This window comes from Solanum pennellii, chromosome 8 (assembly GCF_001406875.1).
Source record: "Solanum pennellii chromosome 8, SPENNV200".
Taxonomy (NCBI): Eukaryota; Viridiplantae; Streptophyta; class Magnoliopsida; order Solanales; family Solanaceae; genus Solanum; species Solanum pennellii.
The window spans coordinates 70,188,453-70,200,609 of record NC_028644.1 but is presented as its reverse complement, the minus strand read 5'-3'; the positions used below and the strand labels follow the sequence as shown (position 1 = coordinate 70,200,609).

Below are 12,157 nucleotides of genomic sequence, written 5' to 3'. Positions count from 1 at the left end.
TCAGTTGCAGTTTATATAAAGCAGTAAGTTTTATAAGAAAAAGTTTGTTCCAAGATATCAGGTTTAAGGAAAACCACAAGTACTATTACAGTTTGGCTGATAAGTGGTAAAAGTAAACAATTTATTTCATAAAAACTAAATGTCATCAGTTTGGGTTTTATCAAAACAACTGGTGGTCACTAACTAATACTTACTTTAAAGTATGGTTTAGGTCATCTCACTGTCTAATTATAGTAATCCTTTATGATTAGTGCTTCTCTCATCAGAATCCTCTTATATCAGTTTTTTACATTTAGCTTATGTAGCAAGGTCATTTTGTTTATGCTTATACAGTTTATAGTCTTTTTCTGATATCTTAGTTTTAGTGTCCTATTGTTGTAGTCTGATCTATGTTAGTAATTTTTAGTTAATTCTTGTTGTATGTGCGAACAAAAGTTCCATATTGATAGCCGAAAAGGTTGAGAAACTATATATAAGGGTGTGAGGCCTTATGGGAAAAACCGTGCTGACTTGACCCAAAGCGGACAATATCACACCATGTCAACAGTATCTTTGGACTGATTTAGCCCCCCGGACAATTGAAATCAGAGGACGGGACAAGTATGGAGAAGGCAAATGATGGTGTGGGTCTTGGTTTACTTACCCCTTAAGAGCTTAGAGATGCACACAAAGAAGCTAAGCTAATTGCAGGCTTCAGTTGCCATAAAATACTCAAATGATGTGTGTCACACAGTGAATCTCAAAAATTGATCTGTGGATCGTGGTGATGGGACACAATGGAACTTAGTTCAAGGGGGAGATTATCGGGTGTGTGAACAAAAGTTTCACATTGATAGCTGAAAAGATTGGAAAGCTACGTATAAAATGTGTAAGGCCTTTTAAGGAAAACCGTGTTGACTTGGCCCAAAGCTAAGGCACAGAGTAATCGAATGCTATTGGTGGTGGGTACTTAGTGGAATAATAAGTATATTTACTCTAATAGAATATTCTATGATGAATCAAAAACCCTTTCGGTATTGGGGGTTCTACCAAAATTAGGCCACAAATGACTTAATGTATGTTAGTTAAATAACATAATATGGCTTTTATAATTCAGGTTTCAATTGGTTTCTTCTGCTTTTAACTTTGAAATGGAACATCACTTATCTCCACTATTATTATTTCACTTATTTGAAAAAAATATCAATAGTTTGTCTTTCTTCAAGTAAGTTTCAAAAATGTTACACCTGTCCTTTTCCAGCATTAGTATTATAATAGCTGTTAGAGGATTCATGTGTCATTATTTCATTAGTGGAACATAACCATGAACTATTTGATAGCCAGTGGAACACAGTTCGAAATTCTGTAGATAATGAGTCCGCCCCTTTATGCTTCTCAATACCATGTTTTTGTTTGTGGTGTAGTTCGTACTCGTGAAATGCACCTAACCACAAATCACAAGCTACGCTCTTATCATTAGACCAAAAATCTGTTAAGGCATAACCATAAACTATCAAGTCTCAAACTTTGTTTACTTTCACTATGTGCAGACCTAAACTGACTCCTCTGTACCAAGTTAAAGCTTTTACATGAGTTTTGAGTCTCACAGCCACATATATAAAGAAAAAAAGTATTTTCACGCACTTCATTTAGACGAGGTGGTTCGATTACTACAAAATTATAGACTGCAGTGAAATGAAACCAGCAGTTTTTGAAGAACCAAGAGGATAAACAAAGATCCTGATGGAGGTTCAGCAAGGTGATGATGGTCCTTATATGTCAAGCAAAGACTAATGTAATAACATTTCTCAGTAATTCATGTTTCATAGTTAGTTACAGAAGCAACAACAGAAATTGGAAAAGTAAAATCAGGAAGTAACCTTAAACTACCTAGCTAGTCAGTCAGCTTCAACATATAAACAAACTATGCAAGAGAGAAAAAGATATTTCTTTGGTGTTCCAAGGGCGGTAAAAAGGAGCAATCTTGAAAAGAGAAAAACTCTTTGAGACACCTTCCTCTCAATATGCTCCTTCGCGTGTTCTATGACACCACAAACAAATCCAGGAAGTTGTTTGCAAAAACGCCTATGCACCCCAACAAGTTTACTTCACTAGGCATTCAAGGCGAAATCAGAAAATGACACATTTCCTTGTCTGGAAGTGTCAGCTAGCTAGTTGTCCTTCTAAAAAGAATAGAAACTGCAATTTTTGCTATCTTACACATCGAATTGTTTCAGGTAAGCATCCAGATATCGGCACAGCAGAGTTTGGACAATCATTTATTAGAGTATTCCTTCCACCGGATGTATACTGAAGCTGATTATTCAGACCAACTTTACTAGCACTTGTCAAGTGTAAAAGCTGAACAAGAGATGAAAAAATCTCGTGTCTTGTTACTAGCCGGTTACCCTGCATGGAGAATTGGAATATTAAATTGATGAAAACAGCTCAAAGGAGAAGTGAAGTGACTTATTTATTGATTCCATTTTCCAGTCAAGTATTTACCTCAGCCTCAACAACAAAGTGTGCCCACATCTTTGTCTCGCGAGACTGCATCACTCCCTTCAATATGTTCAAGCCAAAGCCTCGGATTATATCTACCATCTCCAGAAAGAAGCCTTGTTCATTGTAGAGTATCTGAGCAAAAGAGTACACATAGTATCATATGTTAGATAAAGTTTCTATCAAGACTTGACTAAATGACTAGATTTATCGGCAACAAAAAAACCATTACTTACTTCTATAAGCATTTGACCAGGTGTACTAAGGTCCTCAACTATCAGCGGACAAACCATTGTTTGATCGCCAATTTCACATGCCCATGTAACTCCATTACCATTAGACTTGGAGTTTAACCGAGTTTCTGAATCCTGCTAAATGATAAACATGTTATAAATTAGTACTGAGAAGCATGTCTGTTTTTCTAACAACTAAAACAAGTTAAATCAATCGAAGTGTTTGATTATTACCTTCAAACTTTCAGCCTTTTTGAGTCCTTCAGCATGTTTAGTGACACCTTGCAAGAAAAGCAAGTGCTTTACCGTTCTGTGTAATAAGCGATCAATGCTCATCTGCCATAGAAACAACTTAATTATGAGTTCTTCGTAGAAATACTAAGTGCAGAAGCACCTTCCATGAACATTAACATATACTCAAACTTAGTCTCCACTTAAAACTAAACACTCTAACTCGTCCCCACTGTATCTGGTGCACACTCAACGTTGACGTGGCACATAAATTTTGGAGGTGTCTAGATGTGCATACTCAATGTTGGAGTGCTTATTTGCCAGTTGAGGCCAAGCTCAAGTGAATCTTTATATATTACACCTAAGAAAAAAACATAGTGAGTTTGGAGACAATACCTTCTCCCCATTAGGGATAAGCCCTCGCAACTCAGATAGACGTTCATAGATCAGCTGCCGGTCTTTAGGAATAGGCCGAGTTCCTGGTTTAGCCTTCTTCTTGGAAGGCTTTGAGGATTTTTCATTGCCTTTGCAATTATTGATGCTGCATCTGTCTCCAATTAATGTACTTGCATCCAATTTCGTGATGATCTCACTCTTGGCTTCAAGGTTGCTTGTCCTATCTAGACCACATTCAGGCTGCACCAACTTTGCATTCTTATCAAAGTTAGAAAAACCAAGGGGCTTTTGAAGATAATTGCATTCTGAAGAACTTCCAACTCTTCTTCTCTTATTTGTTTCTGACAACTGTCCGTCGGAAAAAGATCCAGCAAATGAATAAGAGCTGCTCAAGGCACCATCCAGAAACTGGTCTAGTCCCAGTTTGGAGAATAACCTGTTAGCTGGCCTGGATCTGAGTTCATTAGCATTACTATAGGTCCATTCAGAGTTGGAAGTGCTAACAACAGGGTCCGAAACATCACCCCAGTTACATGGTTTTTTAGAATCATGTTTAACACCAACCAAATTAGTCATTTTCTCAATGGCAGACATGTTTGAACAGTTTGCTTTTTCAACAGTTTCAAAGGCGTTGGTGATAGAACTTTGAATCGAAACAGAAGCATCACTGTCTGAATTGAACCTAAACTGTTCATTTATACCAGCAGAGGCTGAGATGATACCCGTCGTATCTAATATGTTATCACTGATAGTACTAACTGCTCCATCATTCCTCTGGTTGATGGGACATTGGACAATATATCCATTTAGAGGGCCAGTAGTATCCTCATTTGCAAGTACTCCAAATCCACTTAAGGAACCAAATGTTGTGTTGTCATGAAAGCTTTGAGTTGCACCTGTGCCATATTCAAATTGGTTTATCCCCGTGGGAAGGACATAACTGAAATCTTGTATGCTCATATCTGATGGGAGATCTTCCCAGGTTGACGTCAAACAGGAATCGTGGAAGCTGGTAAACAAACCAGCAGACGGGAACATTGCTTGCTGTAGTTGAGTATCAAATTGGCTGCTGCAATTATTGAACTGATTCACATCCTGAAACTGGTTTTCACTCAAAAATGCTGTAGCTACATCAGAATTCATAATCTGACTTTCCGCATTGCATGTTACCGATTGAATGAGATCTTCTAGAAAATGAGATTCCTTCATCAAACTTTCATTGTTTGCAGTTGGAAAAACAGTGGAATTTACAAAATGCAGATTCTCGCATATTGATGAAGTCGGTGATCCTCCTATCCCCTGGAAAAGTATTCTTGCTTGATCCACAAAACATGTGCTCTCTTGAAGCTGCAGAAAACATAAATGAATAAGTACACATTAAAAAGTGTTTGTGCAAGGACTTGAAGCAATCAGAGTGAGTTTGATGATGCGATCCCATGGTCTGATCAGTAAAGGAATACTCAAGATGCTATGCCAACATCTTGAGCATTCAGTTACTTAAGATATACAGCAGAACGTGCATGAACATGATCGACTTAAGAAAATACAAGTTAGAGTTTCAAAAGTTGATTAAACTAGTATAGATCAGTGAGCCTACCATAGTAGTGAATGCCTACATTAACATATTGTGATTATAGACATTATTGCTAACCTTATTAGTAGAACCAAATTGCAGAACACCAAGTGGTTCGACAGATAATACAGCAATTGTCTGCAAAATAACAAGAAAATCAGTTGTTACAGAGTGAAACCAACATTAGCAGGTGGTGGAATTGAAAAATGCAAAATAAGAACTAAAAAAGAAGTACCTTGATCCCAGCTGAAAATTGTTGTTCAAACTCATTATCATCCTACAAAAATGAATTTACAATTGCCAGTTTTAAAATTAGTAAATCTTCTTATTAACTCACAACTTTCCCAAATAAAAAGTTCAAACAAGTCTTCTGTGGAAAGCAAGGAAACAAATTATTACCAGGAATAAGTTGGAATTATTAGATGATCTAATGGAGATCTGCCTTTCATGATTAGCAGCTGCAAACATCCATTTATATTTCTTACTAAATGCTGTTTGGCCAATTATCCTGTAAAAAGTCATATCATCAACATTATGATAATGAAAACTTGTTACAATTAAAGTATATCACAATTGAACTCCTTCCTCCGCTTCAATTTGTTTGTCTTACTTACCTAAAGAGTACGTTTTAATTTCAAGATTCAAAAGTCATCTTTGCTTTCTCAAACAGTCAAACTCCGTCTCAAGTAAAATCACACAAACAAATTGAAATGGAGGGAGTACTACATATATAACTGGATTTTCTGAAGAAAGATTTCATTTTAAAGCAATACCCTCGACCAAGAATATGGACTTGCAGAAGCATCTCATCAATCACAGATCCCATTTGTTCCTCATAGTATACATCTTGCAATGCCAATAATCTGTCATGCAGAAGATTTGTTAAAACTTTTCTAAGTAAAAGTTTTTCTTTTCTTCTTATAATATATTTATAAGAACATCAAATAGAAAATAGTAAGAGTAATAACCATATTCATAAGATGTCAAAATACACCATTTATGTGACCAAAGCAAACTCTTTTTTTGCCTTCAAGATTTTATTTTTATTTGTCATTATAACATATGAAAATGAACTTCAAGGAACAAAATCTTGCCTTTCCTGTAAATTCATAACCAATAATGTTGTAATTTCATCAAATCTATTGAACAGGACAAAACCAATTTGAATTTGAGATAATATAATATTTTCCTTAACATATGAACAAGGACAAGAGAAGGGAATAAGGTCGAAAAGGGGATCAAGGAATTAAATAATTTATTTGATCCAAGATATATGTTTCATGTCATTTTCTAGTAGGAAAAAAACAGTGCCTAGGAATAGAAAACAGTAAACTAAGCTCCAATTTCACCATCAATTTTGAAGTTGAAATTTAAAATTTGAACTTACATTTTGACATATTTTTCATTCGAAAAAAAATGATTTTTTGAGAGGGAAGTATCAAAAATCCAAAAACTCTTCCAAGCCCGATTTAGACACCTTAAAAATATTTCAACAATGAAATAGATATCTAAAGATATTTTTTAAAAAATATTCCCGAAATGTATAGTTATTATACCATATTGTATTATTTGTTCAACATATGAATCCACTAAAAGGAGTTGCAAGTCATAAACATAGGATGAGAAAAATCAAAATTTACACTAAAAATAAAAATAAAAATAAAAAAAGTAGTTTAAAAGAAAAGAGTACTTTGAAAGAGTGAGGAAAAAGGACCTTCATCACAAACATTTTAAATAAAACTACATAGGGAACAAAAAACAGAAGGAAGTAAAGTGAAAAAGTAAAAGACAAGAGAAAAAATAGTGAGAATGACAGAAAAAGAGAGAGAAAAAAAAACTTACAAAGAATTAGTCTGATCAAATCCCCAGAAAACTCCATAAGACCATCCATGGCTTCTACAAAGCCTCTTGAGTGTCTCTTTTGTCATTGAATCACACATTTTACCCTAAAGAATGCAACTTTCCAGCAAAAGCAAATCTTGGGTGTTGTTTTTTTCAATGTTTAAACAGCAAAAACTTCATTCACTAGCAAAAAAGCAGCAATCTTGGAGTGTTGGGCTTCCAGGAACCAACCAAGAATGCAACTTTGCAGCAAAAACAAACCTTTGGTGTTGTTTTTTTCACTGTTTAAACAGCAAATACTTCATTCACTAGCAAAAAAGCAGCAATCTTTGGAGTGTTGTGCTTCCAGGAACCAACCAAGAATGTAACTTTGCGGCAAAAACAAACCTTTGGTGTGTTTTTTTCACTGTTTAAACAGCAAAAACTTCATTCACTAGTAAAAAAACAGCAATCTTGGAGCCCAAAAAGTAGTAACACTCCCAAAAAAAATAAAAAAAGTTTAGAGCTTGGAGAAGATTTTTGGTGGGACTAATGAGATAGAAGATAATTGGGGTCTTGCTATATACTCACTATTGTTTAAAGATAATCAAAAATAAAGATTGGAGAGAGAAGAATGTGGGGTGGGAGGCAAAGAGGGGACTAGTCTTGACTCTTGTCTATGCAAAAGAGTAAATACTATAAAGACCAAATTAGAAACTATTTGGACACATAAAGGAACACATTTTCCTTTTTATTGCTAAGCATTTTACTATGTTTTGTCTTTTCTACCATATGAAATAATTCTTTTCTTTTGCATAGTAAGATCGGAAAAGGATTAAAAATATTTTTAACGTTTTAAATCGGAATGATATTTGAAGCTAAATGTGAATGGAAGTAGAAAATTACTAGTAGTATATATGATATGAAGTAAACATATATATATATTGTACATGCATTTCATTAACAAAGTATTTATCGATCAAAAATAAGAAGATAAAATTAATATGTATATTTTATATATAATTACGATAAGTTGTTTTGAGAATTTTTTTTAAAAAAAAATTGGAATAATAAATATGAATGGTTAAGAGTGATCATCTTTCTCCTGTATATAAATTGATCAATAAACTAGTTTGAGAGTTTCTTGAGCTAAATATCAGCTAATTAAAATGGTGCAAATGCATAAATGTATTTAATGGTAGATTTCTTAGTAAAGTATAAATCGTAAATTGCATTAATATGATTATCTTCTGCAAACTCAAATAAAATCATCTTGATAATGTAGCATAATTGTCAAACATAATTAAGGGCATTAATTTCTTGAGTTTATAGAAAATAAATGTTGATTTTAATCAGGATTTATGTTATATTATTGTTTACATTTTCTTTTATACTATGAGTAAATTTTAATCTTTTTAAGTGTCATTTTTATCGAATTATCAATAGATGTTTGTCAAAAAATTTACTTATAATTACCTAATAAATAATACGATTGTGTAAATATCAAAACTTAAATGTTATCATACGAATGCATTTGCTTTCATTAGACATTAATTTATCGGAAATTTATAAGTCATATTTATCCGTTCTTGCTTTAGAATAAATAAAAAGCTTATTTGAACATCACACATATATATATTATTCAAAAATAAGTTAATTTTACAAATAAATAATTACGTGTTAAATTGAAGAGCTTAAACTAATTATCCAGTAAATAGTTGAAATATTTTATGAAAAAGATGTTGATAAACTGTATAAAAACACCAAGTAATTAACCCATACTCATTCGAAGTGGAACTTAAAATCTTTGTCATGTTTAGAATTGGATTAGATATTTAAAACACCAATAATTTAATATAAGAAGACGTATATTGATAAAAATAAATTGGAGTGGACCTAGCAAAATATATAAAATGTTAAATCTACTTTAAAAAATAAGTATTGCGATCGATTTTATATAACGATGGATTAAGTATAATGCAGTTTCTTATAACATTTTATTTAGCAAAGATCAGAAAAGTCATCGACACTGAAAACAAATAAATTATGATGGATTAATGATAACATATTTTTACTCTTTTACCTCAGTAAAAGTTATTGCCGCAGTCAAAAACCTAGTGAATTAAAACTCAAAAAATTTACTTTCGTCATTGTCTAGCTAATTTCACTTTTGATTACTCCATCATTCCATTATATATACTCATTTTACTTTTTTGAATAGGTTGTCAACTCTTTTCCTTTTTTTCTTTGCGTAAAAACTTGAAGTATTGATAAAATCAAATTAATTTATGGTTTGAAGTTTATATATTATAAATTTCATAAACAAATGAAAAATATAAAGGTATCCAATAAAAAAAATTAATTACATACATACAATATAATTTTTTGAATCATTGAACCCCTAGCTCCGAACACTTCTTGGTGGTAATTAAATAGCATGCTATCTTTTACCAAGTTTTGAAAATAAAGTCGCTTTTAATAGAAAATATTTTATGTTTAGATTAAGAAGGTTTAATTTGGGTCCGATTCAACACAAATATCAGACACGAGAGGGAAAAAAAGTAAAACAAGTAAGCTGAACTTTCCATACAAGTGTCCACTACTATGCCACTTCTTTTCTAAGGTTAAAGGAAAAATCCATCCATCAAGGGGAAAAGGAAATAGAAAGTTTGTATTATAGGGTATCCAATGTTCACAATATCTAATAAAGGGACATGTATTATGTTTGTCATGATACAAAAGAAGACTCTAGTGCATTACTTATTATAAAAGGGACTGTATATATATATGTAGTATATATATATTGGTCCCCAATGCAACATCTTAATTGATCTAATATAGTTTGAGAATATTGACTTAGCCACTTTGATACTTACCCAAAATCTACTCTTCACTAAGTATTTAATTAACACTTTAAGCACACCCGAATCTAATCGATCTCCAATTTTTGTTAACCCAAATCAGCTTTTTCAATTATCAATTGGCTAATGCTAATCTTTTTTTGTGATTTATTTTGTCATTGAGATCAATAGTTATATTCTATAGTGAAATTTGATCTTTTTTTTTTATTTAATAAAAAATTTAAATTAAAATACCCTTAAGTTTGAGCGGTAGAGATGGCAACAAGAGGAATCATAGCTGTTAAATTGTAAAATGCAACCTCTTGATAAATTGATATAACCTCATGCATGCTATATTCAACCTAGTTATTATGTTAGATTATTCATTTCGAATCGACAAAAAATTCAACCTAGCTCTAAAATAGCAACATATTGGTAGAATCAAGAGTTTATATGATCATGCTAATTAAAAATATAACTAAAAATAAAATAATAAATTTATTTTTAACCGAACCTATCAAAAAAAGTGTCATATTTAACTAAGACTCCATAAACACGAGTAATCTCTAATATTTATCGCACCTTGACATAGACAGAATATTAGCATTACTCAACATATATAACTTTAACATCCTTGTCACTCTACATGGCAATGATAAGTTACCCTAACTAGCAGCCTCACCAAATATTTAGTGGGTAGTTGCCTAAACAAGAGAATCAAAATAAGACCCACAAATTAAAAAGGTTGGGTTCCATTTACTCTTTAGCTATTTTTTATTGATCAAATCAGAGCCCTTCATCCTTAGGTAACAAAGGCCTTTACATCAACATGAATTGTGTTTGAATGGTTAAGATTCATTTATTTTTAATCGATTAAAAGTCTTGATTTCAAATTTTGAAAATAAAAAAAATTATATTAAGAGCGTTAGAAGAAAAATGCATCATGCAATATTTTGAAAATTAATATTTATAAATTAGTAAAATTTCAATACAAATATCAAACGGAACAGAAAAAAAGGGTTAATAAAGGCTTATGATTCTATGTCTGCTTGAAACACCACACGCTTCATCATCACCGTTGATACCTAAGTCAACGGCATCATAAAAGTTTTCTATGCTCCTTTGTCTTTTCTAATTCCCATCATATATAATTCAATATTAAGGCAAAATAATAAATAAATATAAAGCTCATTAACCTTTTGGAAAATCATCTAAAATTTTCCTATCTTTTTCGACCTACTTTTACAAAAATATGAGTTATATTAGTCTTCACTACTAGCAATGCATGCAATTTAACCGATTACAACAAGTTATTATAAATAAATATTAAGTGATCAATATACATGTTATATATTGTGGGTCAAGTTAACTCCACAACAATCAACACTATTAAATAATACCAATATACATTACATGTTATATATTATAGGTCAAGTTAAACGATCAAGATTGATCGATCTACAAAGACCAAAGGATGATTTTACTTAGATAAATATCCTTCATTGATAATTATATATTATATATATAACAAAACACTTATATTAAATTTTGCACATGTCTTTAGCAAAAAATTTAACTTCTCCACTACAAATAAAATATTTCTACAATATATGGAAAAGATAAGATTTGAGTGAGATGGCATAAGATACAGATGTCCAATATTTAGGTTAAATAAAGACATAATTATATTTGAAAATTTTATGAAGATTTATCTTTTTAGTTTTTAGGAAGCATAGGACCCAAAAGAAGTCTTTTGTGTTGTGCTAAATGTTAACCACAATGATCATCTCATATATAATTTATTTTCTTTAATTGTACTTTACAGCTTAAATGACACTAATATTTTGGAATATAGTAATATATATTTGATTTTGCATGCTTTAGCATGGATCTTATGAAGTTGATTTAATTTTGACTTTTAATAAAAAGATGCATTGGGAACCATTTCAACCATCATTGATCATTCAAAGCAAATTTTGATGACTGATCAGAAATGAATTGATTATAACAAGTTATTTTAATATGTGTTCATGATTTTAAGGACTAGGAATGAGGTTAATTAAAGTTAATTAAATTACATATTTTTAAAAGAAATAGTTGGTTGACACATCCCCCCTCAATGAAATCCTACTAGACTGTGTTATACCTAGGATACACACCATATTATATAATATATGGTCCATTATATTTGTCTTTCCTTTTATCTTACGGCAATTGGCAATTATCAAAAATCTTATTGTACGAAGTGTCACATCTTCTTTTGATTTCAAACTCAATATATGATATTTATATTGAAATTTTAGTTAATTGTATTTGCATAACATGCATCAAGCCTATATTAAAGGAGAAAATACTATTTATTAACAGATCACCTATCATTTTAATATTACGCTAGTTCAAATATACTTAATTTTGAAATTTCAATAGAATTCGATACATTAATATTGATACATCACATCAAAAATTATGTCGTTATCACATAATACAGCTTGAGTTTTAATTTTCCTCTTTGAGGAAGACACAGCACTATAACAAAATCAGATATTATTCACTTCTTCTATCAATTGATAATAACTGGTTAA

At 31.5% G+C, this 12,157-nt stretch overlaps 1 protein-coding gene across 3 annotated transcripts; it reads right to left on the bottom strand.

The window, feature by feature from the left end:
* Nucleotides 1-1,732: 1,732 nt before the first annotated feature.
* On the bottom strand, nt 1,733-7,422 carry LOC107026949 (transcription factor bHLH157). Of its 3 annotated transcripts, none has more exons than XM_015228089.2 (10): nt 6,757-7,422; nt 5,688-5,777; nt 5,314-5,422; nt 5,150-5,191; nt 4,993-5,052; nt 3,342-4,688; nt 2,949-3,050; nt 2,718-2,852; nt 2,485-2,616; nt 1,733-2,388 (listed from the first exon to the last, which is right to left on the bottom strand). In XM_015228089.2, exons 1-10 carry the CDS (start codon nt 6,852-6,854, stop codon nt 2,191-2,193), a joined length of 2,313 nt encoding a protein of 770 aa, XP_015083575.1. In that variant the 5' UTR covers nt 6,855-7,422; the 3' UTR covers nt 1,733-2,190. The 3 variants fall into 3 exon arrangements, with proteins under 3 accessions (XP_015083575.1, XP_015083577.1, XP_027774598.1); XM_015228091.2 differs by having other exon boundaries at nt 2,718-2,849; nt 6,757-7,421; XM_027918797.1 differs by lacking the exon at nt 6,757-7,422 and adding an exon at nt 5,883-6,103.
* Nucleotides 7,423-12,157: the final 4,735 nt, after the last annotated feature.